This window comes from Procambarus clarkii, chromosome 31, assembly GCF_040958095.1.
Source record: "Procambarus clarkii isolate CNS0578487 chromosome 31, FALCON_Pclarkii_2.0, whole genome shotgun sequence".
In the NCBI taxonomy this organism is placed as follows: domain Eukaryota; kingdom Metazoa; phylum Arthropoda; class Malacostraca; order Decapoda; family Cambaridae; genus Procambarus; species Procambarus clarkii.
In genome coordinates this window covers 19,841,727-19,867,315 of record NC_091180.1, presented here as the reverse complement: position 1 = coordinate 19,867,315, position 25,589 = coordinate 19,841,727, and the positions used below count along the sequence as shown (strand labels likewise).

Genomic DNA, 25,589 nt, shown 5'->3' with positions numbered 1-25,589 from the left:
CGTTAGTGGTAGAGGTTGTATTGTAGGGGATAGAATTGGGCTCGTGGGGGTAGTCTTCTGGAAGGAAATTATGATGTTGGGGATTGTATTGGGGAGAATTGATGGTGGGAGATTGTGTGTTGGAGGTGGCGATGCTGGAATGGAGGTCGTGTTGATGGTCTGGTGGGGAGAGTGTTGGAGGAAGGGTGGAGTGTTGGAGGAAGGGTGGAGTGATGGAGGAAGGGTGGCGTGATGGAGGAAGGGTGTGGGTTACAGACCCTGCCAGCTGTGAGGGCCATTTCCTGTCTCCCGACTCCTCCATGATCGCCCTGGCCACCTGTTGGTCCCACTTTTTGTGTTGGTGCAGGCCAGCTCTAGTGCTCTCCCCGCGCACTCTTTCTTACTCCTGCCCCTTCTTCCTGACCTTCTCACTCTCGGCCACCACCACCACACACCTGTACTCTCACACCACGACCCGAAACAACGAAGAAAAGTGTTCAGAATGTGCACTCTTCGTGACACACAAGCTACTGAGAATGGGGTTCTTATATCACCCTGGATAATATGTGCTAGATTGCCTGCCTGCCTGCCTGCCTGCCTGCCTGCCTGCCTGCCTGCCTGCCTGCCTGCCTGCCTGCCTGCCTGCCTGCCTGCCTGCCTGCCTGCCTGCCTGCCTGCCTGCCTGCCCGCCCGCCCGCCCGCCCGCCCACCCGCCCTCAGACTAGGCTCGTCCAACCGTCGCGTCGACCCCAAAGATGCAATCGCCAATTTTACCGTTCTGCGTATTCAGAATTTATATTTTGTCAAATATAAGGTCATATTCATACTAGAATGTGTAGATTTGTTAGGACTAACTTAGGTGATTAGGTTCTGTTGACCATTATTGGTTAAATATACACGATAAGGGTTTACTGAGCTCTTTACATTCTGTAAGTAGACTGGCAAATTCCTGGTAAACACTAAGCTAGGTTTTTGTCCCTAGACTAAGACTCGTCAGTCGGTTACCATCCAGTTACCCAATTACTGCTGGGTGAACAGGGGCACACTGTTGAGGATTGGCGCCTACAGAGTCCTGCTGCCCGGCCACGACACGAATCGATCTTTGACCCGTTCGTTCAGATATAATATATATTAAGCCGAGACTAAATACTTGATTTAAATGCCCACCCATTTGTCATTATCAGTTATTCTAAATCTGTTTTAAATGACCGAGTGTTCTCCTTAGTCTTTGTTTGAGATCCTATCATCGACCCCCCCCCCCCCCCTTCCGAGTCCTGGATCCCCTCTCTCCAGTCTTCGACCCCCCCTTCCAGTCTTTGACCCCCCCTTCCCCCCTAGTCCTCGACCTCCCCCCCCCACCTTCCCCACTAGTCCTCGACCCCCCCCCCACCTTCCCCACTAGTCCTCGACCCCCCCCCACCACCAGTCCTCGACCCCCCCCCCCCAACAGTCCTCGACCCCCCCCCCCCCCAACAGTCCTCGACCCCCCCCCCCACCTTCCCCACCAGTCCTCGACCCCCCCCCACCACCAGTCCTCGACCATAACCTTGACGACCCCGCCTCGACCAGTTGCCCAAGTTCCAACTCGAGTGTCGTGTTCTAAGCTGTTGTGACGCCATGTTTTTATACCTGTGTCATCAGCTGTGTGTGTACTCGCCTAGTTGTACTCACCTAGGTGTGCTTGCGGGGGCTGAGCTTTGGCTCTTTGGTCCCGCCTCTCAACCGTCAATCAACTGGTGTACAGGTTCCTGAGCCTACTGGGCTCTATCATATCTATATTTGAAACTGTGTATGGAGTCAGCCTCCACCACATCACTGCCTGATGCATTCCATTTACCGTGTGTGTGTGTGTGTGTGTGTGTGTGTGTGTGTGTGTGTGTGTGTGTGTTGGTACTGCTATATGTACTGTCCTCCCAGGCGTATTGCATGACACAGTTGTCTCGTCATATTACGCACCACAACAACTGACAAGATCAGTCCGCCTGGCTTGCCAGATTCTCTTTCATATCCACTTAACCGTGACGGGAAAAAAATTGCATAAATTCGATATATTTATGTTGCAAACATCAATTGATTAGATGTTTGCTGTGTTGCTTGTTAATAAACAACATCCTCTTTTCGATTATCTATATAACATAGAATGTCCGTTGGAAGCCAGACACACTAAACCTTATGTTACTGGAAAAATAGAAAAGACGGGAGACATAATCACGACATGCAAAATACCGAATGGAATAAAGGTGCTAGAGTCTATCTTGACCTTGATATTAATAACTGGACTCAATTAAGAAGTGAAATGCTTGAGGCAAACTTCACACATGGATTCACGGACCTTATAGAGCACGAGTTCAAGAACTTGTGTGCTAATGTATTTACTACAATATCTCTGAAAATTAATGTATTTTCAATTTGCAGTATCCAGCAGTTGTTACTGAAGCGGGTTACTGTAGTGGCAACACAGCTTGTCAGAGTAGTTAACAGGTGGAATGCATTATTTCAGTGATGTGGTGGAGGCTGACTCCATACACAGTTTCAAATGAAGATATGATAAGAGCTCAATAGGCTCAGGTTACTGTACACCTGTTTATTGACAATTGAGAGGCGGGATCAAAGAGCCGAAGCTCGACCCTCGCAAGCACAACTAGGTTAATACACTTGCCCCGCGCCTCGAGAGCGATTTGGCCTGGGGTTCGAGTCCTGGCCAGGGAGGATTACGGAGTGGCAAATGCATGATCGTGGGCTGTACTGGCAAGAGCGGTGAGAGCCAGAAAGTGTGTACAAGAGCCAGGGTGGTGACAGGAGGCACTTAACTAGAGGCCAGTGTGCCTGGGTCAGATATCGTGCCAGGTCGTTATCGTAAGAAAGGAGTCAGTACAGTCTCCGTGGTGTAGTGGTAAGACACTCGCCTGGCGTTCCGCGAGTGCTCTGTCATGGGTTCGTATCCTGGCCTGGGAGGATTTACTGGGCGCAAATCCTTATCTGTAGCCTCTGTTTAACTCGACAGTAAAATGTGTACTTGGTTGTAACAACGATTCTTCGCGGCGGGGATCGTATTCCAGGGACCTGCCCGAAACGCTACGCGTACTAGTGGCTGTACAAGAATGTAACAACTCTTGTATATATCTCAAAAGTAGAACCTCCAGAGAGATGGGACTATAAAGCAGCACAGGTTCACTGACTGTGTAAAGTCTTCCTCGCAAACATGACAGATTTTGGTGATATGATGTTAATCTGAAGGGTGGGCAGACTGGGTATTTTTTTGCCACCTTCCCAGACTTTTATGTGATACCTGCACGACACTCTCGCTCAGTCGCAGGAGAGGCAAGAGTGACTGAAGGTGTTTCAGTGAAAAAATGTTAACATGTGCAACTGAAATACCGTAACTTCTATTTCTCCTGAACATCTCGTCTTTGTCTAACGTAATTAGTCTAAGAATCTTGTATGTTGGGATCAAGTCTTCTGCCTCTCCTCCAATGCAGTGATGCTCGAAATCCTTCAATGTTTTACCCTTTCAGTCCCGGAACTGGTCTTATGGTCCTGTATCTAGATTGAGCCGCATGACACGAGTCTGTATCCCACGTATTTACAAACTTTTTAATTATTTAAGGGTTCTTTAGACTCGCATTATTTTAATTTTGGTTGATTTATGTAATGAGCGCGTCTGTGGGTAATTGGCGGGACCCGGGACACAAGTGTCAGCTGTGTTAAGTCTTCACAATGATTCAGCTGGGAGGAGACGTGGCTCCTTACGCCATCTCGCGCCCCTTTCCTCTCCTCTCTTTACTGCCGTTTTTTCGTTTGAGGGGGAGTGGCTATGTACTAGGAAGGGGTGTTTCAGATACCCTGTCTCAGTCTCCCAGAACTGTCGACAACTCCACCCCCTCCCGCCCTCGTCCTCCACTCTCGTCCTCCACTCTCGTCCTCCACCCTCGTCCTCCACCCTCGTCCTCAACCCTCGTCCTCCACCCTCGTCCTCCACCCTCGTCCTCCACCCTCGTCCTCAACCCTCGTCCTCCACCCTCGTCTTCCACCCTCTAGTATTACAAATCGCTTTTGTTGTGGTCTAATGTGGTGACTCCCTGTTGTGGGACGTTTACTGAAGTTTCAGCGCGTTTGTCATGCTTCAGAACGTTTTCAGAGTTCCGGAACGTTTGTCCTATTATGGAACGTTAACTGGATTTCCTGCAGTTATTGAGATGCCTTCGTTTATATTCATTATTATTCAGTGATATCTCAACAGTTCTCGTTTTGTCTTATTTTGTGGCAGAGTACAATACAATACAATACAATACAATTTTATTTAGGTAAGGTACATACATACAATAAATATTTACAAGGATTGTTAACTTATAGGTATAGCTAGTACATACAATGCCTAAAGCCACTATTACGCAAAGCGTTTCGGGCATTAACGCTTTGTGGCCTACGTCCTTGACTCACTATGGAGGGACCCGGGTTAAATTCCTGGGAAGGACAGCAACGATTTGGCACGTTTCCTTTCACCTGATCTCTCTTCATCAAGCAGTTAAATAGGTACCTGTTAGTTAAGCAAGTGTTATGAGTTGTATAAGGTCAGTAGTTGACCTAGAGAAGCCGTCGACAAGCACTTAACTTAACTTCCTGTCCTCGACAACTGGAATTAAAATAAATTAAACTAATTCGTGCTCTCTGTCTCTCTGGGATCATCTGGCCCAAGTTTACACCCTGGGTCTCCCGCTGTGCCACATTGACTCACCGCTCCTCAATGTTTAGGGCGGGAGAGTTCCTCGCTTTTTTCGCGGGCAAGTTAAGGCGGGAAACATTAGCGGGGTGGCGGGTGACGTGTGGGCATCTGAGAGCCCTGTAACTGGCGCCAGAGGAAGTGTCTTCGCAACACTCGTAAATATATAATGCTGACGAGGCCTGTCGTCCTGTCCTCTTCTCTCCCCTATCCTCTCCCCTATCCTTCCCTCCCTTCGGCCGAGGTTCCTATCCTTGGTTCCTGGCTGTGGGCTGGGAAGCCATGGTGTTTAATGTTATATTTTTGATACTCTTCCGTGAGCTTCTCCAGTCTCGAATAGTGAAATGGGTTTGTGGAATAATTTGATTTGATAGTTTATTTTGCACCCCATACTCATCCTGTGAGCGATAGCGCAAATAGGATTACAGAGGGCACAAAAGGTCTTTATCAGACGTTAATGGAGATTCTTACATTAACAATTACATCTATCCTTATAATTATATTGTAAGCAAGTTAGGGTTCCATTGTAATAGCTATTTACAATTAATTTTACATTAGTGATAGGTCTTTTCGCATGTTCATAACTGTTATAGGTATGGAGGTGTTACAGGAGCATAGGAAAGCTGCTGTTAATTATTGTTAGGGGAAGGGAAGTATCGGGCAATATTCCTTACCCCCTCGCTGATAGATTTGTCAATACCAGTTTATCTTGCAAATGGCTGTGTGGCTCTTGTGTGAGGGAGGCAGCCGAGTACCCATTGTCATTACTCTTCCATTAAGTTTCCAGTATAACTACATCAGAGTTTTGCTTTTTATCCTACATTACCTCGGATAAACCGTTGAATGTATACGACCTTTCTACTCCCTCTACGGTATCAAGGGAAGGTCTGGTTGTGACCTTCCCTTCTCCAGTCCAGGGATGAGTGGGGAGTGCCACCTTCCCAAACTCCAACTCCTCCAGGAGGGTGGAGTGGGTGACTGTTGTTGTTGTTATAGATTCAGCTACTCGGAACAAGTTCCAAGTAGCACGGGCTATGGTGAGCCCGTAGTGGACTTACCTGGGACAGGAGCGGTGCTAGGTGACCTTCCTGCCTCCCTTTATTCTAAGGTCTAGGTGAGGGGACCTTCCCAGCATCGCTCTCTCATCCCAGCTCCCAGGAGAGGGAAGGGTGAGCGACCTTGCCAGCATCCCAGATCCCATTACAGGGTGGGGGATGAGGGACCGTCATACCCCCTGCTCCTGGGAGAGGGAGGGAGGCGTGAAGGTATCAACGTGCTGAAGGGGTAAGATATCATATGAACCCCAGGGCTTGAGAATGTGTGTGTACTAGCCTAGTTGTGCTTGCGGGGGTTGAGCTTTGGCTCTTTGGTCCCGCCTCTCAACTGTCAATAAACTGGTGTACAGATTTCTGAGCCTACTGGGCTCTATCATATCTACATTTGAAACAGTGTATGGAGTCAGCCTCCACCACATCACTGCCTAGTGCATTCCATCTGCTAACTACTCTGACACTGAAAAAGTTTTTTCTAACGTCCCTGTGGCTCATGTGGGTACTTGGTTTCCACCTGTGTCCCCTAGTTCGTCTTCCACCCGTGCTAAATACTTTTTGTCCACTTGGAAATTGTTCTCATAATACATTTAAAATTATCCAATACATAAGTGTTCAAGGATTCTAACCTGGGCAGCCGAGGTGACATTATCTATACTTTCAGGCAAAAAACTAAAACAAATTTTGCAAATGTATATGCATACATATGTATAGACGTTCATATACATGCATACATTTATACATGCAAAACGAATTACATAGTAATGGAGAGAATTAACAAATGTAGCTAAAATTTCCAGGATATTAATACACATAGTAGTTAAGTCATTAAGACGACCACTAAACACCTCCAGGCTGGGGTCGTCACCCACCACACTGGTGTAGGGTATTGTCTTAAGACGCTGCCTAGCATCTTCCTTCATGTCTTCCCCAGTACCTATTAGTCTCGACTCCCCCACCACACCCCAACGGTAGGAAGCTTAGAGGTCCCACACTTCATCTTTTACGGGCTATTCAAGCCCGTGCCACCTCTTGGGTGGCTTAATCTTTTTCAATCATCAATCACTTCATCTTGTGAGAGGTAGTTTACTGTGAATTATCACAAAATGAAATGTCTAGATAGGTACAAATCATTTAGTATAGAGTAGGAATTGATCGCTCGGTGGCAAGGACTCAGGACTCCTGTCAAGATGTTTGTGCGCCTCTGTAATCCTTTTTGCGCTACGGCTCACAGGATGAGTATAGAGTGCACAATAAACTAGCCGCCTCCGGTGGTCACAATGATGTATATCTGAGGCTACAGACCCGGAGGAAATTAAACACAGAGGTTAGTCTTCTCCATCCGCTGAGCGCGTCTCTCCCTGTAGATAGTGTGAGTCCAGATGGCGGATGCCCACTGATTGGTGTTAATATGTCCTCTCTGTTACACTACAGTGGGTTGAATTATAATGGTGACACTTCCTGCCCTTCCACTGGTAAGGTTCCGGTAGCCATTTGTACATATAGTGTGTGTTAGGTGTGTGGAGAGTGTGGGTGGTCAAGAGCATTAACTTTAGCGGAGTACTCTTATAGTTGTACTCATAGAGTTGTGCTTGCGGGAGTTGAGCTCTGGCTCTTTGCCTCACAACCGTCAATCAACTGATGTACAGATTCTTGAGCCTACTGGGATCTATCATATTTACATTTGAAACTGTGTATGGAGTCGGCCTCCACCACATCACTGCCTAATGCATTCCACCTGTTAACTACTCTGACACTGAAAAAGTTCTTTCTAACGTCCCTGTGGCTCATTTGGGTACTCAGTTTCCACCTGTGTCTCCTTGTTCGCGTACCACCCGTGTTAAACAGTTTATCCTTCTCTACCCTGTCAATTCATCTGAGAATTTTGTAGGTAGTGATCATGTCTCCTTTTACTGTTTTCCAGCGTCGTGAGGTGTGTAGAGGTGTGTAGTGGTAGTTGTGGGTGATGAGAGTGTTGGTTGAATACAGTAGTGTCACTGGATGAATGTTGCAAGTCACATGCAGCCCTCTGTAGGGGATGTCGCCCTACAGCTCTGAGGATCCTGGGGGGTGAGGGGGATAAAAGGGAAGTGTGCGGGGGGTTAGGGTACGAGGCGTGTGGGTGGGATGAGGGGTAGAAATATTGCCTGGGTTTTTAGTAGGGAAGAAGGAGAGTTGCATAAGAATGGCGAGAGGGTCCTTTTTGCCTTGGCTTCTGTGTACCACCACGTCCACAACAATGGCATTCGTGTGTGTGTGTGTGAGAGAGAGAAAGATGGAGAGAGAGAGATGGAGAGAAAGAAAGAGAGAGTAGGCGCCTTAAAGATTATCCATGAGGTTTGGACAACCATGAGGGCAGTCGAGGGGAGATACGGGAGGAACCTGTGTGAGGGGATAATTATATGAGGGAGACATTTGTCATTGTTAAGACCCGTATGGTTGGGTAGGCGGGACACCTCATGGTACGGTGGTGGTGTCTGGTGGTGATGTGGTGTCCTGCTACACCCGTCATCCATCACCATCATCCACCACCAGTAACATCACCATCCACCACCAGTAACGTCACCATCCACCACCAGTAACGTCACCATCATCCACCACCAGTAACATCACCATCCACCACCAGTAACGTCACCATCCACCACCAGTAACGTCACCATCCACCACCAGTAACGTCACCATCCACCACCAGTAACGTCACCATCCACCACCAGTAACGTCACCATCCACCACCAGTAACATCACCATCCACCACCAGTAACGTCACCATCCACCACCAGTAACATCACCATCCACCACCAGTAACGTCACCATCCACCACCAGTAACGTCACCATCCACCACCAGTAACGTCACCATCATCCACCACCAGTAACGTCACCATCATCCACCACCAGTAACGTCACCATCATCCACCACCAGTAACGTCACCATCATCCACCACCAGTAACGTCACCATCATCCACCACCAGTAACGTCACCATCATCCACCACCAGTAACGTCACCATCATCCACCACCAGTAACGTCACCATCATCCACCACCAGTAACGTCACCATCATCCACCACCAGTAACGTCACCATCATCCACCACCAGTAACGTCACCATCATCCACCACCAGTAACGTCACCATCATCCACCACCAGTAACGTCACCATCATCCACCACCAGTAACGTCACCATCATCCACCACCAGTAACGTCACCATCATCCACCACCAGTAACGTCACCATCATCCACCACCAGTAACGTCACCATCATCCACCACCAGTAACGTCACCATCATCCACCACCAGTAACGTCACCATCCACCACCAGTAACGTCACCATCATCCACCACCAGTAACGTCACCATCATCCACCACCAGTAACGTCACCATCATCCACCACCAGTAACGTCACCATCATCCACCACCAGTAACGTCACCATCATCCACCACCAGTAACGTCACCATCATCCACCACCAGTAACGTCACCATCATCCACCACCAGTAACGTCACCATCATCCACCACCAGTAACGTCACCATCATCCACCACCAGTAACGTCACCATCCACCACCAGTAACGTCACCATCCACCACCAGTAACGTCACCATCCACCACCAGTAACGTCACCATCCACCACCAGTCACGTCACCATCCACCACCAGTCACGTCACCATCCACCACCAGTCACGTCACCATCCACCACCAGTCACGTCACCATCCACCACCAGTAACATCACCCCCAACAACATTGCTTACATATATCACAACTTTGCAGTGAGAAAGATTGAATTATAGTCTGAGGATTCAATTGACCAAGTAGGGAGGGAGTTGTTAATAGATAATTGGTTAAAGTTTATATATGATCGTGTTAGAAAGTTCACTGGTAACTTAATAAAAATATATCATTCTCTCAAAGGGTTTGAAAAAACACATCACAATTTAAAAATGTGAAAACATAATGAACAATTTTATCATTAATAACAAATTTAATGCACATAAATGCATATAAACGTTATTGGCAAAAGAGTTTCAGTCGAATGAAACTTGCAAATGTATTTTGAGTGGGAAACTTGGACGCCAGGTTATTGGAGGCGGAATATTACAACAGCTCCCGTGCATGACTTAAACAAGTAGATTGGACAAATAAATACCTTTTGAACCCGCGCTTTTCATTGTTCGCTCCACACACACACACACACACACACACACACACACACCTTCACCAAACAAACATTTTAGTTTGGATCACCAACGCCGCCACCAACCCCCTCCACAAACCCTCTCCACAACCACCAAAACCACGATACACCACTACAACCACACCACCAACCACACATTACAACCACAAACCACCACAATGTAACTATTACGAGTGAACCAGCAAATAAGTGGGGGACTTTCAATTACTGCGAGTCAGACAAGACACCCACACTATGAACCTGACTATAAGTAACAGATCAAACTGAAGAGGCAAACCACAATGAATGTTTTAAACAGTAAGTACCTCAATGAAGTACTCTACACAAGACTCCAGAGAGTTATTACAAGGGGAATCTGAACAGCTATCTGACAAACGAGAGAGAGAGAAGATCGACTGGACTAAGAATACCTAACATTATGATAACAGACGAGGTTGAGAAGTGCCTCAAGGCCCTGGATGGATCAAATGCAGGAGGAGCAGAGAATCTCTCATAATGAATGCTGCATTAAGCACCGGAAATGCTAGAGAAGCCACTAATGACAATCGTCAGCACAAATTAGAGAAAAGGAGCTACCAAACAGATAGAAAACGGCAAATGTGGTACAGGTACTAACTCAAGACAGACAGGAACCACAAAATTACAGGTCAGTGTCATGGACAAACATATCCTACAAGATACCAGAGCAAAATAATATAATCAATTTATCCGCCTGGAAGTGAGAGGAGTTAGAGATTCATTACCAGTATTTGGTGGATACTTATACACACTATAAATGAAGTACTTTATTTGTATCTTTTAGTTAATAAAATTTGTTGGGTTTGTAATACATTTTCTTCACAACTGTAACCGAATTCTTCGAGTATTAAGACTCCTGATAAATAGCAATGTGAACACTTTGAGGAGACGAGAACCACAGAGAGACATATGGGTTCTCATGTTTATCTGAAATAAAGCTTAAGCTACACTGTACAATCACAAGGATTTAAGTGTACTTGTACTGACGTGATTGATGTGGGATCAACTTAGTAGTAGTCGTCGTTCTGTCGTTATGATCTTATCCACGGGGCATGAGGGTGCCTAATAATTGATGCCCTTGGTTGTGATGTCCGCCTCAATAGTGGCCAGTGTAGAGAGGGCTCATCAAGCAGCCAGTCCGTCCTCCTAAGGTCCCCAACGTCAAGAAAACGGTCAATTTAAAGTGTCCCCTCCTAACCTACCAGAGGAGCCAAAACAGAACACGGGGGACAGTACGTCACTTTCGCAATCCGCTTCCATTTTCTAGTACAAGTTTTGGCCTTATCTAACGCATACGAGCGAAAAGCGACGTTCTTTGTTAAGAGGACAAGTTGGTACACGTCGCCTCGATCTAGTCGACCCGACGACTCTTGATTGGCGCGCGCGCCCCCACCTCCCGCCAACTGTTGCGCCGGGTAGTCCACGAGCCAAACAACACTTGTACTACTCTCCGTCTCGTGTCAGTGTAACGGGCTCACCATAGCCCGTGCTACTTGAAACTTTTTGTTCCAAGTAGCATATCTTAAACAACAACAACAACATTGTGTCAGTGTCTGCAACGAGTTTTAACATGAAGAAACATAGCGTGAAGAAATTATACTGGATCTCAGCGTTCCTTAACATTCCGTAGACACCTTAGGATCCCCTGGGCATTGTTACGTAGACACCAGAGGCCAGCTTCACGAAGCAGTTACGCGAGTACTTACGAACGTGTACATCTTTCCTCAATTTTTGACGAATTTGGTTACATTTATTAAACAGTTTACAAGCATGAAAACTTCCCAATTAATTGTTGTTATTGTTATAAACAGCCTCCTGGTGCTTCGGCGCTCAGTAACTGTTTATTAATTGTAAACAAAGCCGCCGAAGATTGAGAAAAGATGTACAGGTTCGTAAGTACTTGTGTAACTGCTTTGTGAATCTAGCCCCAGAGAACCTCCAAGGACATTGTTACGTAGACTGTTAATGGTCCCGGGGCATTACCTGACGGGTTACTAGCGACGTGAGAGGGAGGTGGTGAGTGGTGTACGGGGGTGATGCGGGTAGTGAGGAAGTTGAGACTACCCACCTGCGGGTAGTGTGCAGGTGGGCCGGGTTGTTCTCCGCTGGGTGGCCCCGTCGCAGTAGTAACTGTTCAATACCTGACTCTTAGATACTCTTTGGAACTTTTTTTCCAGACAAGATCTGTATGTAAGAGGGTGTGAGTTGATGGGTTGTTCTCGTTGGTCGTCATCACTGTGGTGTGGGGGGACGAGGTGTCTGGAGAGTCGTTAATGGGCCCGAAAGTTGTTTGTTTATCCTTTTTAAAAAGTGAAAGAGTCCCTTCTGTAGCGCACCACTACACCAGCTAAACCAATGTGTCGAGGCTTGGGTCTAGCACCGGAATTAAGACAACTAAACTACGAGGACACGATAAGAAAATTCACCCTTACCATCCTAGAGAGAAGAAACAGAGGGGTACATGATCACACCATGCAAGATGCTGAGAAGGGATTAGATAGACAAGAGCTTGAATATTTAAATAAGAGAATATAAGGCAAGAGGGTGTAGGTGGAAATAGGAGACAGAAATGTGTCGAAGAAATTTAAGGAAGGACTTATAACATAACCTAACCAAAACTAACCACAGCATGAGTATTAAATACGATATAAATGAAATTAACTAAACCTATGCTGATGGTAAACAAGTGAATTGCCCTGAAGAATTCCTGGAAGGCACGTCCCTCAATTACAAGTATGAGGAAAAAGCGCCAAGCCAGTATGACTCTTATAGCATTTAGAGGGGAATATGAGGACAATAATATGGCTACGGGTAGGGAAGATGTATTGACAATGAACTCGTACACAAGTAAAGTTAAAAACGCAACGCAAAACAGGTACAACGAAGCTAGTATTACAGGTACAAGGAAGCTAGTATTACAGGTACAACGAAGCTAGTATTACAGGTACAAGGAAGCTAGTAGACCTTAAGAACTAGACCTCACTCTGCCATAGTGACTTAGGTTAGCAGGGCTTCTCACCACCCTGGCATATCTCACATACATACAGTACTCCGCCGGCAGAGTCGGTGAGTACCGCCACCAGGGGGGGTGTAACATATATATTAATATTAGAGTTGTGTACCCACCTGCTGCACATGCCGGGGTCAGCAACACGCTGACAGAGAGCCACGCCGTTACGCAAGTCGGGGTCATTTTAGTCCGCCTTGTGCTGACAGTTGGTGGTGGTGGCGTACACGCCAGTGGAGCTTCGAGGCCCGGGTCCACTCTACTGGGTCTCCCACACCACCCACACACACGTTGGCCGACACAGAGGATGAATCACTCATTAAATCAGTCATCAGCGCATCAATGTTGGCGGGACATTAGAGAACACTGTGGCGCGGTCCCCGTGGCACTCCAGGCGTCTCTGCGGGTCCATCACTATCCTCTCCCACCACTACAGTGCCTCCTCACTGGCACCCACACCTCCAGGTTCCCTCTGTGGTACAGCAGCGCCCGTCTCAGTCTCTCTGTCTGCCTGGGTCTCTGTCTCTCTCTCACTGTCACAAGTAAACGCCTCGCGCTGCCCTGCGGCAGTTTGTGACCTTCCGCGTTACTAAGTAAATGTTCACTGCGCCTTGTTGGTGATGGTGAGTGTGTTGGAGGAGCGGGGGACTGGAGCCTCACCATCAGCTGCGTGGCGTGCACGGAGGGCAGCAGCTGGCATGTGGCACCGTGGACTGGCTGACACTGTCACGGATGCCGAGGAGCAGCAGCAGCAGCAAGAGGAGGAGGATGCCATTTTCCCCCTCCATCTCTTTTACTCCTTTCTCCTCCACTTTCCTTACCACGTTTTGTTCATCTATCTTTCCCATCTCTTCCCTCCAGCTTCTCTCACTTTCTTCTTCTTCTTCTCTCTTTTTTCTCCTGTTCCTTATCGTTCCTTCCCTCTCCCCCTCCAGAGGGACCCGTAGACTTGCCTCAAACAATTTGTCCGTCAATTGAATTCACTCACTGGCTCCTCCTCCTCCTTCCCCTCTCTCCCTCCACCTCTCCCCTCGTTATATATAGCCTCCCCCCTCCTCCCCCCTCTCCTCCCCCCTCTCCTCCCCCCATTCCTACAACTTTGTGGACGATAAATATATAAACTGTAAGTGTAATTCTCTCTCTGTTTCTCTCTGTCTCTCTCTCTCTCTCTCTCTCTCTCTCTCTCTCTCTCTCTTTCTCTCTCTCTCTCTCTCTCTCTCTCTCTCTCTCTCATATATTGTCTACCGCCCACACACTTGTTCTATCGTTCACCTCTTGTATCCCAGTCCATCAGTCACACGGTGGGACAGGCTCAGCGCCTCCAGGCCTGTCCAACCCCTAGTTAGTCCACTCTCTCAACCCCCCTAGTTAGTCCACTCTCAACCCCTAGTTAGTCCACTCTCAACCCCTAGTTAGTCCACTCTCAATCCCCTAGTTAGTCAGCTCTCAATCCCCTAGTTAGTCAGCTCTCAATCCCCTAGTTAGTCAGCTCTCAACCCCCTAGTTAGTCAGCGTCACTCACAGGATGAGTGACGCTGCCCAATACTGTCACTATGGCGGTGTGTTCACTCACAGGATGAGTGACGCTGCCCAATACTGTCACTATGGCGGTGTGTTCACTCACAGGATGAGTGACGCTGCCCAGTACTGTCACTATGGCGGTGTGTTCACTCACAGGATGAGTGGCGCTGCCCAATACTGTCACTATGGCGGTGTGTTCACTCACAGGATGAGTGACGCTGCCCAATACTGTCACTATGGCGGTGTGTTCACTCACGGGATGAGTGACGCTGTCCAATAAACTCGCCCCTCGGGGTAAAATGTATAAACTACTGTTCTTGTATATTTAACAGTGTTTGGGGGGGGGGGGAGCTGGAGATCCACCCTCCTTGGGAGATCTTCTGAGGATATGATGCTCCATCTCCGTCCCCCCCCCCCCAGAGTGATGTAACAAGCATATCCTCGTGGTGGCTCGTTAGGGAGCCCTCTTAACCCCTATCTCATTCCCCTGAGAGAACGATTGTCAGTCTGCGGGGGTGGTGATTGTGTCTGTGGTTCCTCTTCTGTTTTTTTGGGGGGTACGGGAGGGGTCGTTAGCGCTTTTTTGTTTTTGTTTTTGTCTACTTCAAAAGTAGAAGACATTCTTATATTTATATTATTGTATTTGTATTTAATTTGAGTATTTTTTGTAGTTGAACAATGTTTTATGAAACAGCTCTGGCTGCATCTGCCAGATACAATCGCATTGTGTAGACGGTTTCTTAATTGTTGGGACGTGATACAGCTGAAGAAATAGTGATTGTGGTAAGGCCCATATTTTGGTCATCCATATATTTTGCATATATTTACTTCTGTCGTGTTGAGCGACGGAAGTAAATACTCCTCCCCCCCACACAACGTGTTGTCGTGTGTGGGGGGTGTGGCGTTGGGGTGTGGGGGTGGCGTTGGGGTGTGGGGGGGGGGTGGCGTTGGGGTGTGTGGGGTGGCGTTGGAGTGTGGGGGGTGGCGTTGGGGTGTGGGGGTGGCGTTGGGGTGTGGGGGTGGCAGATGGCGAGGAGACACAGGTGGCTGTTCACTTGATACATGGCAACCTACCTTGTGCTATCACTGCCCCACATGGCAACTAGTATTACACTCTACAGTAAAGCTAAGACTTGCACAATTATCTCCATACAGATGTGTAGTACAGCTGATGAGTCAATCACAAGCACAAGTTCGCTGTTAACTTTTTTTCAGGGATATTCCTGCGCGGGTCCTAAGCCTCTGGCTGGCCCACTAAGTGTTGCTTGTGTCTGTTTTACTTATGCGGGAAATTGACATGCACGGCTTGAGTTATTTAGCCTCTGGTCACTGAAGTCTTCAGATGATCCCCCTTGTTAGTGTGCTGGTGTTATAATGCTTATTCTCCCCTACACTCGGTGACCAACTAGCTCCACGTCACAACAATTTTTAGTTGGCTTTTCTCAAGAGTCGGTTAAAACTAACCCTCTCAAGAATGATGCATTTTATCAGCAATAAACTGCATCTGCTAATCTTACGTCTATTTGTATATTTTAAAAGTCAATCTAAATCGTCTTGTGATAAGAGTATGCTTTCTTATTTGTGGAGAGTGAAAGAAGCGCTCAGTATATTTCCTTCCAAAGAGTTGAATGGTCTGTTTTATCTTTCCAAAGTTGATGGCTGAAATCGGGATATTATCAGCATATCCATTTTGTTTTAATTCTATATTAACAATGTGATTCATAGGGATGTTGAATTCTTATCAGCTTGGAATTTATCATCCCTTGAAGGGCCACAAACTTCATATATGCTTTGTTCTCTAGACTGATTCGTCGAAGAAGACCTTGGCTTTCCTTCCTGAGAGATAGTCTTCAGTCCATGTCATGAGTCTCCCCTTGACTCCCATATATCTAAGCTCGTCTAGACTCGCAATCACTTGTAACTTGTCATAGGCGCTCTTGATGTCAATACGGAGTACCTAGCTGTGGCATTGGCGCAATAATTAACTGTATAATTGGTTGGTAATTACCAGGATCTTTTGACTTGGGTATGGGGACAATTACTGTTTCCATTGTGCGATGAATCTGATATATTTGATGTCGTTCGCCATACGCGTTTCTGTTCTCATATTGGCATCCTTGGTGATATTTAGTGACATCCTGATTATCCCGCACATTTGATGGTGCTACATAGCCTTCCCGGCTTGGTGCCTTCTTTCGATAATTAGTTATTCCGTTGTGCGAGCAACACTCCACTTAAATATAACTTCCTGAAGAGATGGAGTAGCGAGTTCTCCAATATTTAAAATGTTGATTTAAGAACGTTTGCAGTCTTGGAATGATGATGTGGTTATTGAGACAGTTGCTGTGTCAGTTGACAGTCCACTATCCCTGAAGAAGCCTATTGCATATGTACAAATTTTAAGCAATGATAATTTCCGGCTCTGCCTTACTACATTCAACGTATGTCTTTGTGTTGGCACAGGACGTCATCTCGTTGTGATGAGGCATCACGAAGTAGGTGGGGGAGACGAGTGAGGGTCCTCCAGTGGAACCTTGAGATGGAGCAGTTGTAAGCCAGGCTGGTGCTGGCTTGTCTTAGAATGACTGACAGGCCGGGAGTGTGGTGTGCAGTCTTCGAGGCCTGAACACTCTTCGACTTCGGAGGGTAGAAATAGCCGAAGCTCCTTTATCCTGTTTGAGATGTATTTCATAGTCTCGTTAAACGTTCTGTGACTTCGACTCTCAATTGGGAGTATCGGGTTCGAATCCCGGGCGGGACAAAAATGGTTGGGGACTTTTCCTTTCGCCTAATGCACTAGTTCACTTAGTAATACATAAGTGCCCGGGAGTTAGACAACTGTTGTGGGGTTGCCTGCTGGGGAGGGACGGTAGTTCCACCTTGTAGGGTTGGGGGGTTCCTAGCTGCAAGCTTAATGTATATGTACACAGGCTCTTTGTCCCCGACAAAACAAATTATCTCCTTTATTTCTCTCTCTCTCTCTCTCTCTCTCTCTCTCTCTCTCTCTCTCTCTCTCTCTCTCTCTCTCTCTCTCTCTTTCTCTCTCTCTCTCTCTCTCTCTCTCTTTCGTTAGATATAAGCCACTGCCGGACGCTCCCATGTGGGATCTAACTTACCCTTGTGCTAACAAAGTCGAGCATTCTCCACCACCCGCGCTTACTTCCTCTCCACGCCCACACCGCCCTGTCTCCCACCATCCACGCCCACACCACCCTGACTCCCACCATCCACGCCCACACCACCCTGACTCCCACCATCCACGCCCACACCACCCTGACTCCCACCATCCACGCCCACACCACCCTGACTCCCACCATCCACGCCCACACCACCCTCTCCTCCCACACCTGGCCTTTATAAGCATGATAGTGTTGACATGCTTGTAAAGACAGCCTGTATTAGACCAGCAGCAGAACTTAATATGGGTGTTTCATCAACAGCGACAGAGATAATACTTAAACGAATATCCGGTGAAAATGTTACTGACCTAACAAATTCACAACGACGTGAAAGCTGCAGCATTAAGCATGATGCCTGCGGCCCGCACAGTGAATACCAGCATTATCCTCACTTTAATAAGACTTTATCAAAATCCTCAGATTAGGCAAAATTGTAATTAATTTTGTCAATAAAGATGTTAATAATAACACCGCCAACACCACCACCCCCCAGCAATACCACCCCCAACATCACCACCACCACCACCCACCCAACATCCCCCCTACCTCCCCTCACCAACATCTGGTATGGGCGGAGGGAGTAATGAACACCACCCTTGGGGGGAGATGGGCGTGCAGTGTGTTGTATGCGACTGTAGCAAAGTTGTGGTTACAGGTGTATATAGAGGGGGGGGGGGTGAGGGGAAGTTACGAAGACACGGGGAAAGGGGGGTGTGGGGGGGCCGAATCGATACATGAATTCCTTGTGTGAATCCCAACATGGTTCTCCTGAAAGTTTCGAGTCGAGCCCAGGAGCTGGTGTTCATTCCCATGGAAGCACAGCTAGTTAAGTACATATATAATAGTTTCATAACAAATATATCAGATTTATGGACTGGGAAAGGGAGTACCCGCCAGACTTGAAACATAGGTCCAAGAGGATAATGTTCGCGGAGAAATGACTATTGCAGGGTAAAGGGGCATACAACAGTTATGTTCACCAAATATCCGCACAACTTCATTGAGGCGGGGACCTAGAGCTACAGCTTGCTCACACTTGAGGCGTCGCCCAGTAAAGGCCTTGCAAACCGTCTTTGTGCTCCAAATGTCATCCTTAAGATGGCGAATCTGTGTTTCATGTTGAGAATTGTGACACCGGAGCCCCTCTGTGGCACTTAGAGAAGGGATCGTAGTGCAGCTTTTGTAATGTTACTTGATATACAGAAACATTGGTTGATGACCTCATCAGCCAGGTTGTCAGTGTTGACAGCACTAGTGAAAATTCAATAAATTCAAATAACTACAGATTTCTGGTGTTTTTGAATTGTGTTTTTGTTAAAAAAAAGTCAGTTTTTTTAACTTCCCAATTTTATTCATTAAATAGTTTGATGACGGACACTCGGTTTCAATCCCTCAAAAATATTAATTATATTATTATTATTATTATTATTATTATTATTATTATTATTATTATTATTATTAGTATTAGTATTATTATTAGTGTAGTGGCGGCATTTCCCGCCATGTGTTGTGTATGTCACGTGACCAGCAGGCCCCGCCCACCTCGTGTTCCCTATCTGCCTCTTGATTTCTACAGGATGACGTAGGTCCTTATTAGGCTATGCTGCCATCATTCACGATATCCTTCTGAATTTATAGTTCGCTTTATTATAAATCTTTCGATGCTAAGTTAAATATGTCGACGGTCATTAAGACAATGTTTTATGACTATGTTATTTAGATAAATTATAAGTGTGTGTGTCTGGCTTACCAGTCCCTGTTCATCCTGGGCGAGAAAAGTCAGGCATTGATGTGTAACTAGACGCTGACGGCATCTCATTTTTGTATTTTTTTTATGAGTAATGAGAGACTGAGATTGTTGGACGCTTGTGAGGAATGAGAGACTGAGATTGTGTTATCACTGGTTTTGACTCGCTTCTTGCTAACATTGGACTATGGGAGACTGGCTGTGGGAGACTGACTGTGGGAGGCGGGCTGTGGGAGACTGGCTGTGGGAGACTAACTGTGGGAGGCGGCCTGTGGGAGACTGACTGTGGGAAGGCCGGGCTGTGGGAAACTGACTGTGGGAGGGCAGGCTTCCTCTCAAACTTCCTTCTTAAGTTTCCTCTCCTAACCTAACAGCCTAACTCAGAGGACCCAAAACAGAAAACGGGACAGTACGTCACTTTCGTGAGCCGATTTCATTTTGAATTACGTAGATATTTTTAGCCTGAGTTGACATACGAGAGAAAACGACGTAATTTGTAAGAGATCGGGTTGGTTTAACAGCCTGGTTTACCAGACCGCCAACCAGGAATACTTTTCAGATATCACGCCGCCGTAGAGGACATTAATCCCGGGACCATCACAAGGTATTGAAATTGAAATAAGTTTAGTGAGGTAAAATACACACAAAGGGATGAGGTAGCTCAAGCTATTCTCACCCCGTTCAGTACATCGTGTTAATACGTATATAGACACACATCAAAAACAATAAACATATTTCCCGAACATTCTGAGAGATAATAGACAAGGTATATCAATATCTATAAAATACAACATTTAGTGGACCTGACAGAGGCTTAGGGCCCGCACAGGAATATCCCAGCAAAAAAAAAAAAAAATCTAAAATAGAATGTCTGTTTTTGCGTAACCAGACGCTTGGGTCACCAAACATTTCCATATTGTGTTATCCTTGAGCTACTAAAAGACTGTTCACATACTAAAGTGAACATTACACTCCTGCGGTGCGACGGACCTCGAAGCCAACATATCAACGCATAGACAAAAAACGCATAGATAGGATTGCCACACACAAACATTTCTCGTCTACGTCTCCTCTATCTTTGGTGAAATACCATACTACCAGATTGATTTAAATCAAAATTATTAATTATAACGGGTTTACTATACACTATAACAATATACGGCCCGCGTAAAAATCCCCTCCAGTCACGTGACTTGGGGAGTAACTTTAGGCAATTGCGTTCAAATTATCGATATTTTATGGTTGGATAAAATGATAAACAGTAAAGTGTTGTGAAATATAAAGGTGAGGTACAACTTCTGTATTTGCTGATAACAGTTCTCACAAATTAAGTATATTAAGTGCGTGTCACAATTAAAAATCTTTTGTTAAAATGTATGTCATCATCCTCATTTTTTGTTAATCTTCGCGTTGTTGTGTAATTAACATTAAATTAATAATTCCAAGGCACTTAAATAATTTAATTCCAATTGAAACCATTTACGAATATAAATATACATGGGTTTTGGTTGGTTAAAAAGAGGAGCGAGGACGCACATGTGCTGGTCGCCTAGCAACGCGGACACAACAACAACATGGCGGCCAGCAAGGTGTGGTCACTGGTGCAGTGTCCCGCGGGCTGGCCCACGGCATGGAGTGCAGGCGATGCAAGAGGTGAGTGAGTCCAGGGAAACCTATACCCATGGAAGCCTATTGCGGCCAGTTCTCTGGCATACAACCCCTCCCCCCCCTTAGATTCTGGCGTCCTGTCACCTTTTATGTGGCAGTGGATGAACCTTGTAAGTGAATCTCTCTGCACCATGAATAGTTGTATCACTATGATAACCTTAGGAAACTGCAGAAGGCCAATTGCTACTCAATATTTTCCTTGCAGCCATTAAAAGACATTTATGGCCCACGGTTATCGAACTCGGCATCTCTGTTCAGCTTCACATCAACGAGGGAAGATTGGTTCCTAGGCCGCTTCACTGAAGATAACGTTGGCTCTCATTAACCTATACGTTGTCTCGCATATTTCTAACCCTGTCGGTGGAGGACAGATGAAAATATGTGCTGTTACTATTGTATAAATACGTGAACACTGTCTGGGGGAGAAAATACGGTTACAAAAATCAGTCTGGCTGACCCGAGCATCAAGAGTCTTTCAAGAAGAAACTCCAGCCACGGCTGTACAGGTGTTCACTCCAGCCACGGCTGTAATGAATTTTCTAAATTTCTGGCAAACGAGCTTCTAAAACTAGATTACACAGTATATAATTATTACGATTACGTGTTGTGTTAGTATAATGACTTAGCAAAATGTATACTGTTTACATAACTCATTTTGCGTAATTTTTACTCATAAATGTACAAGCTCATAAATGTAAATTTAGTTCCGGCTTGCATTGACGTAAAACCAAAAGGTCGAACTGCTAACCCTCCCCATGTATACAACAGCTACCTAATTTTCAGGTTCTGTTCAGGTTCTAATTTTCATTTACTGTTAGGTGAACTCAACCAATTCCTCTCGCCCCGGGAAACAAACCTAAGATCCCTGATTGTAAGTCTAGAACGAAGCCAACAATACTAAAAGACCCTATATTCTTAAACATTCATATCTTGAGTATCGTCACGCATGTTCCATTATCAATACAAATATATTTTTGCATCTATATTATTGGAAATTAATTTGTCAAACATTTCGACACGAAACATAATTGTAACCCCAAATGGTAAGTTAGCAAACGTTAAAAGTGTAAACATTTTAGGCGAGGCTGTCTGACCGTTAGTGTTGGTTTTCTTTTAAATTTACAAGTTAGTTTAAATCGTTAATTATGTGGAGAGTTGGTGTCACAATTGATATGTTTATCCTGCACACCGCCCCCCCCCCCACATCTAGTGGGCAAAGAGTAAATTATAAAATAAGGCTATCGAAATTTGAAGAACTAATGTCAAAATCAAAATTGAATTACTATGACATTCTGAGTATCAAAGGAACTGCATGGATTTTGTTTCATAATTGTAATTGGCATTTTGATAAAAGAAACTCCTAAAAATATTTTAATATTTTTATAATTGTTTCTCAATTGAATTTAGAAATAAAACTCACCTCTATATTTCGTGTTTCCAATTCTGTCCAGTCCTCGTGTTCCCTCTTTGTCGAAGCTGGTTCCCTTTTTTCTCTAATTGTTTAGTCCTCTTGAAATCTTGTAGCTTGTGGTCATGTCCTCCCCTTATCCTCATATATAAACAAATTAATGAATGTGAATTATATTTACCTGAGAATGAAATAGGCAAATAATGAACAAAATCCAATTATCTGTTGCACAGTCGCCACGCCGCCCACCAACACACTTCAGACACCAGTGATGACCTGCTGGCAGGTCGGTGGCGTGGGCGGGCGCGGGAGAAGGCTGGTGTCATAAGGGAGGGCGTGGCACGATGGACCTTCCCAGCTCGCACGCCTGTGGCACGCCCGCTTCCTGCCTCCAGCCGCAGTTGGCAAGGGCCACACCCCTGGTCTATACAGTTTCAACATGTGCCAGAATATGTGAGTATTTGGGGGAAAGGTGATAGACAGGTGGGTCGAGATAGAGTAAGATTTTGTACTCTGAATTTTAGTTGTGTGTGTACTTGATTCAGTTTGAGATAATAGGAAGTCATTGTGTTTGGGATAAGCAACCAGAGTGTGTGTGTGTGTTATCTTTTGTTTCAGAATATGCCGGATATGGAGGGCGTGGTCTCTGAGGAGCTACGTCACAGAATTGAACGTGTCCTCGCGTTTCCTACTGGTCGAACTGCGGGGGAAGAATCGACCACGGAGACCACACCCACAAATGGTCAGGATGACAGGTAAGGGTAAAACATTTTTTTGAGCTGCGAAAATTAGCGTTGATAAATGGGCCACGTGTCTCTGGACAAGCGACAAAAATATGGATTACTTGGCAATGAAATACATTGACTTTTATTGATGATATCGGTAGCAGTAATTGTAAAAACATTAACCGCGTTTCAAAATTATGTTCATTTGCAAAGCATATTTACCCGAATTTATACCTGCAAGCCACCGTGTCTAGTGGCCTCGACGGGATGTTAAGAGTGTATAGACACCTTATTGTGTGGAATAATAACTCTTTGAGTGCAGCTTGCGTTAATTGAACTAGGATCCTCTCCAGGTCAATGTGGCTTATCAACTGTAAACTTTCAGTATAGAGTTTTATGATAATTATGCTTATAAATCCATATAATTGCCTAGTTTAAATATCTGTAGCTGTTATTATCTAACAAGAAGATAAATAAATAATTACAGCAATTTTGCAGCACGGTACATCATCGCACCTGACAGTATTTATGCAAAATATAAAGATGGGGCAGTTTTGGAAATTTTCCTTTAGTCAAACGTATATTGTACGTTTTCTCTGAATCCTACGAGAAAAGAGAATAAAAATGTAAGGGCTCACTATCAAATCTTTCGGGACCGACATATATAGCTTTGTAAATGCTGTATGACAAAGGAAAAAAATAGAATTTGCTTTAAATATTTATTTTATATATTTATAACTCTCCCCCAAAGCAGATATTCATGAAAGTACAGTAGTTGTTTTCGTAATATTTTTATATTTGTGCATATGGTTGTATCTAGTTAACATTAATTAAATGTTTGATAAATATTGTGGTCATTCCAGCTGATAACACAATGTTGTTTATATACGCACTTACGTTCATGACACATGCGCACACACGTTAGTGAATTGTGTATATGCACTTATGTTCGGGGGTGAAGCATGCGCACGAAAGAATAGAATAGGGATATAATAATTCTCCTTTTCGAGAACCGGAGGCCTGTATTGAGGCTTATCAAGGTTTACTTGTGCCAAATACTAACTGACCTAACGCAGGATGCTACCCACAATAGCTGTCTGACTCCCAGTACCTGTTTTACCGCTCGGTGAACGTGTTCGACCATTTTGTACTGTTAGGGGGAAGGGAATTATCAGGGGGAAAGCGCCAAACCATCACGACTATATAGCACTTGGAAGGGGTCAGGATAAGGATTTGGGATGGGACGGGGGGCGGGGAAGGAATTAGTGCCCAACCACTTGGACGGTTGGGGATTGAACGCCGACCTGCATGAAGCGAGACAGTCTCTCTACCGTCCACCCCCAAGTGATTGGATGTCCTATCCGGGGGTTGAACTCGGGTCCCTCAGTTGTGAGCCGAGGACATAACCAATGTGCCTATGAGTAAATTACTCGAGGAAATCACAATAAAGTGAAAGTAGCGTTTGGTGTAAAAGTTGGGTTGGCTCCAGCACGGGGCCTCCAGACTCCTCAGTTGATTCAGTAGAATCCCAGGTTGTATAATCCTTGCCACGTCGTGGGTCAGGGGTAAGGCGTGCTGCTGGGAGTACCCCCAGGTGGCTGGGTCGAGCCACGTATTGCTCCGGTGATTTTCTCATTGGTTTAATTGTAAGGATTAACCAAGTTGCGTAGTGGTCGTGCCTCAGGGCCAGTGTTGCACACCATTGATGTTGGAGACGTTAAATTACAACGCAACAGGTTCAACAAGGCTAGTAGTCTGGGTAATAAAGAGCTTCTAACTCCTTCATTCTCCTCATGAATATATGATAAGGAAGCTCTGACCCATTAGTGCATTCATAAATGTTGACGAGACTTGCTTATCCTAAATTTAGCATGTTGCCCCTTGGATGAGAATGGTGTTGGACTACGTACGAAAGCAACACACTAACTTTCCCAGGTGACAATCATGAATTACCCATTTCTTAAGACATTCATGTTTATGAAGAACTATCTCTTTTTATTTTGTTCCCCTTCTGAATTATTGAAGACTCGGCTCCCGGTTCCTATCTGGAAATTGGCTATGGTCCAGAACTCATGACCTTTATTGTCATTATGTACTGACATTATCCTCATGACGCACGAGCAAGTGTCATGAGGATAAAACCTCATGATTCTTTCATGTTAGACTCAGCATGGTGGAGTGGTAATGGAAAAGTTCCCGTACCCCTCGACCCTCACACATTGTCAAAATCTTTCCTTTGACGTTTTGCTCTTTCTTCTTTACCCAAGAGCAAGTTTGATTTTCTTGCAGGTGCCCAGCAGGAGGCCTCCTTCAGGACTACCTTGACCAACTAGAGCCCGAGGGTGAGGACGACGAGGAGCTCATCTTCCAGGGGTCAG

At 45.6% G+C, this 25,589-nt stretch overlaps 2 protein-coding genes across 3 annotated transcripts in view; one reads left to right on the top strand and one right to left on the bottom strand.

Moving 5' to 3' along the window:
- LOC123758754 (mucin-3B) overlaps nt 1-13,708 on the bottom strand; it is a 32,233-nt gene extending 18,525 nt beyond the window's left edge. The window contains exon 1 of the mRNA XM_045743403.2: nt 13,083-13,708. Within this exon, the coding sequence (XP_045599359.2) occupies nt 13,083-13,149 (67 nt within the window). The 5' untranslated portion in view covers nt 13,150-13,708. The remainder of the gene's footprint in view (nt 1-13,082) is intronic.
- Nucleotides 1-25,589, top strand: part of LOC123758755 (uncharacterized) — an 82,685-nt gene that overhangs the window by 5,829 nt on the left and 51,267 nt on the right. The window contains exons 1-4 of one of the 2 annotated variants that reach the window (XM_069334448.1): nt 20,936-21,063; nt 22,720-22,939; nt 23,105-23,241; nt 25,501-25,584. In XM_069334448.1, the coding sequence (XP_069190549.1) occupies nt 21,041-21,063; nt 22,720-22,939; nt 23,105-23,241; nt 25,501-25,584 (464 nt within the window). In that variant the 5' untranslated portion in view covers nt 20,936-21,040. Of the gene's footprint in view, nt 1-20,935; nt 21,064-22,719; nt 22,940-23,104; nt 23,242-25,500; nt 25,585-25,589 lie in introns of those variants that run through there. The other variant, XM_045743404.2, reaches the window with a different exon arrangement.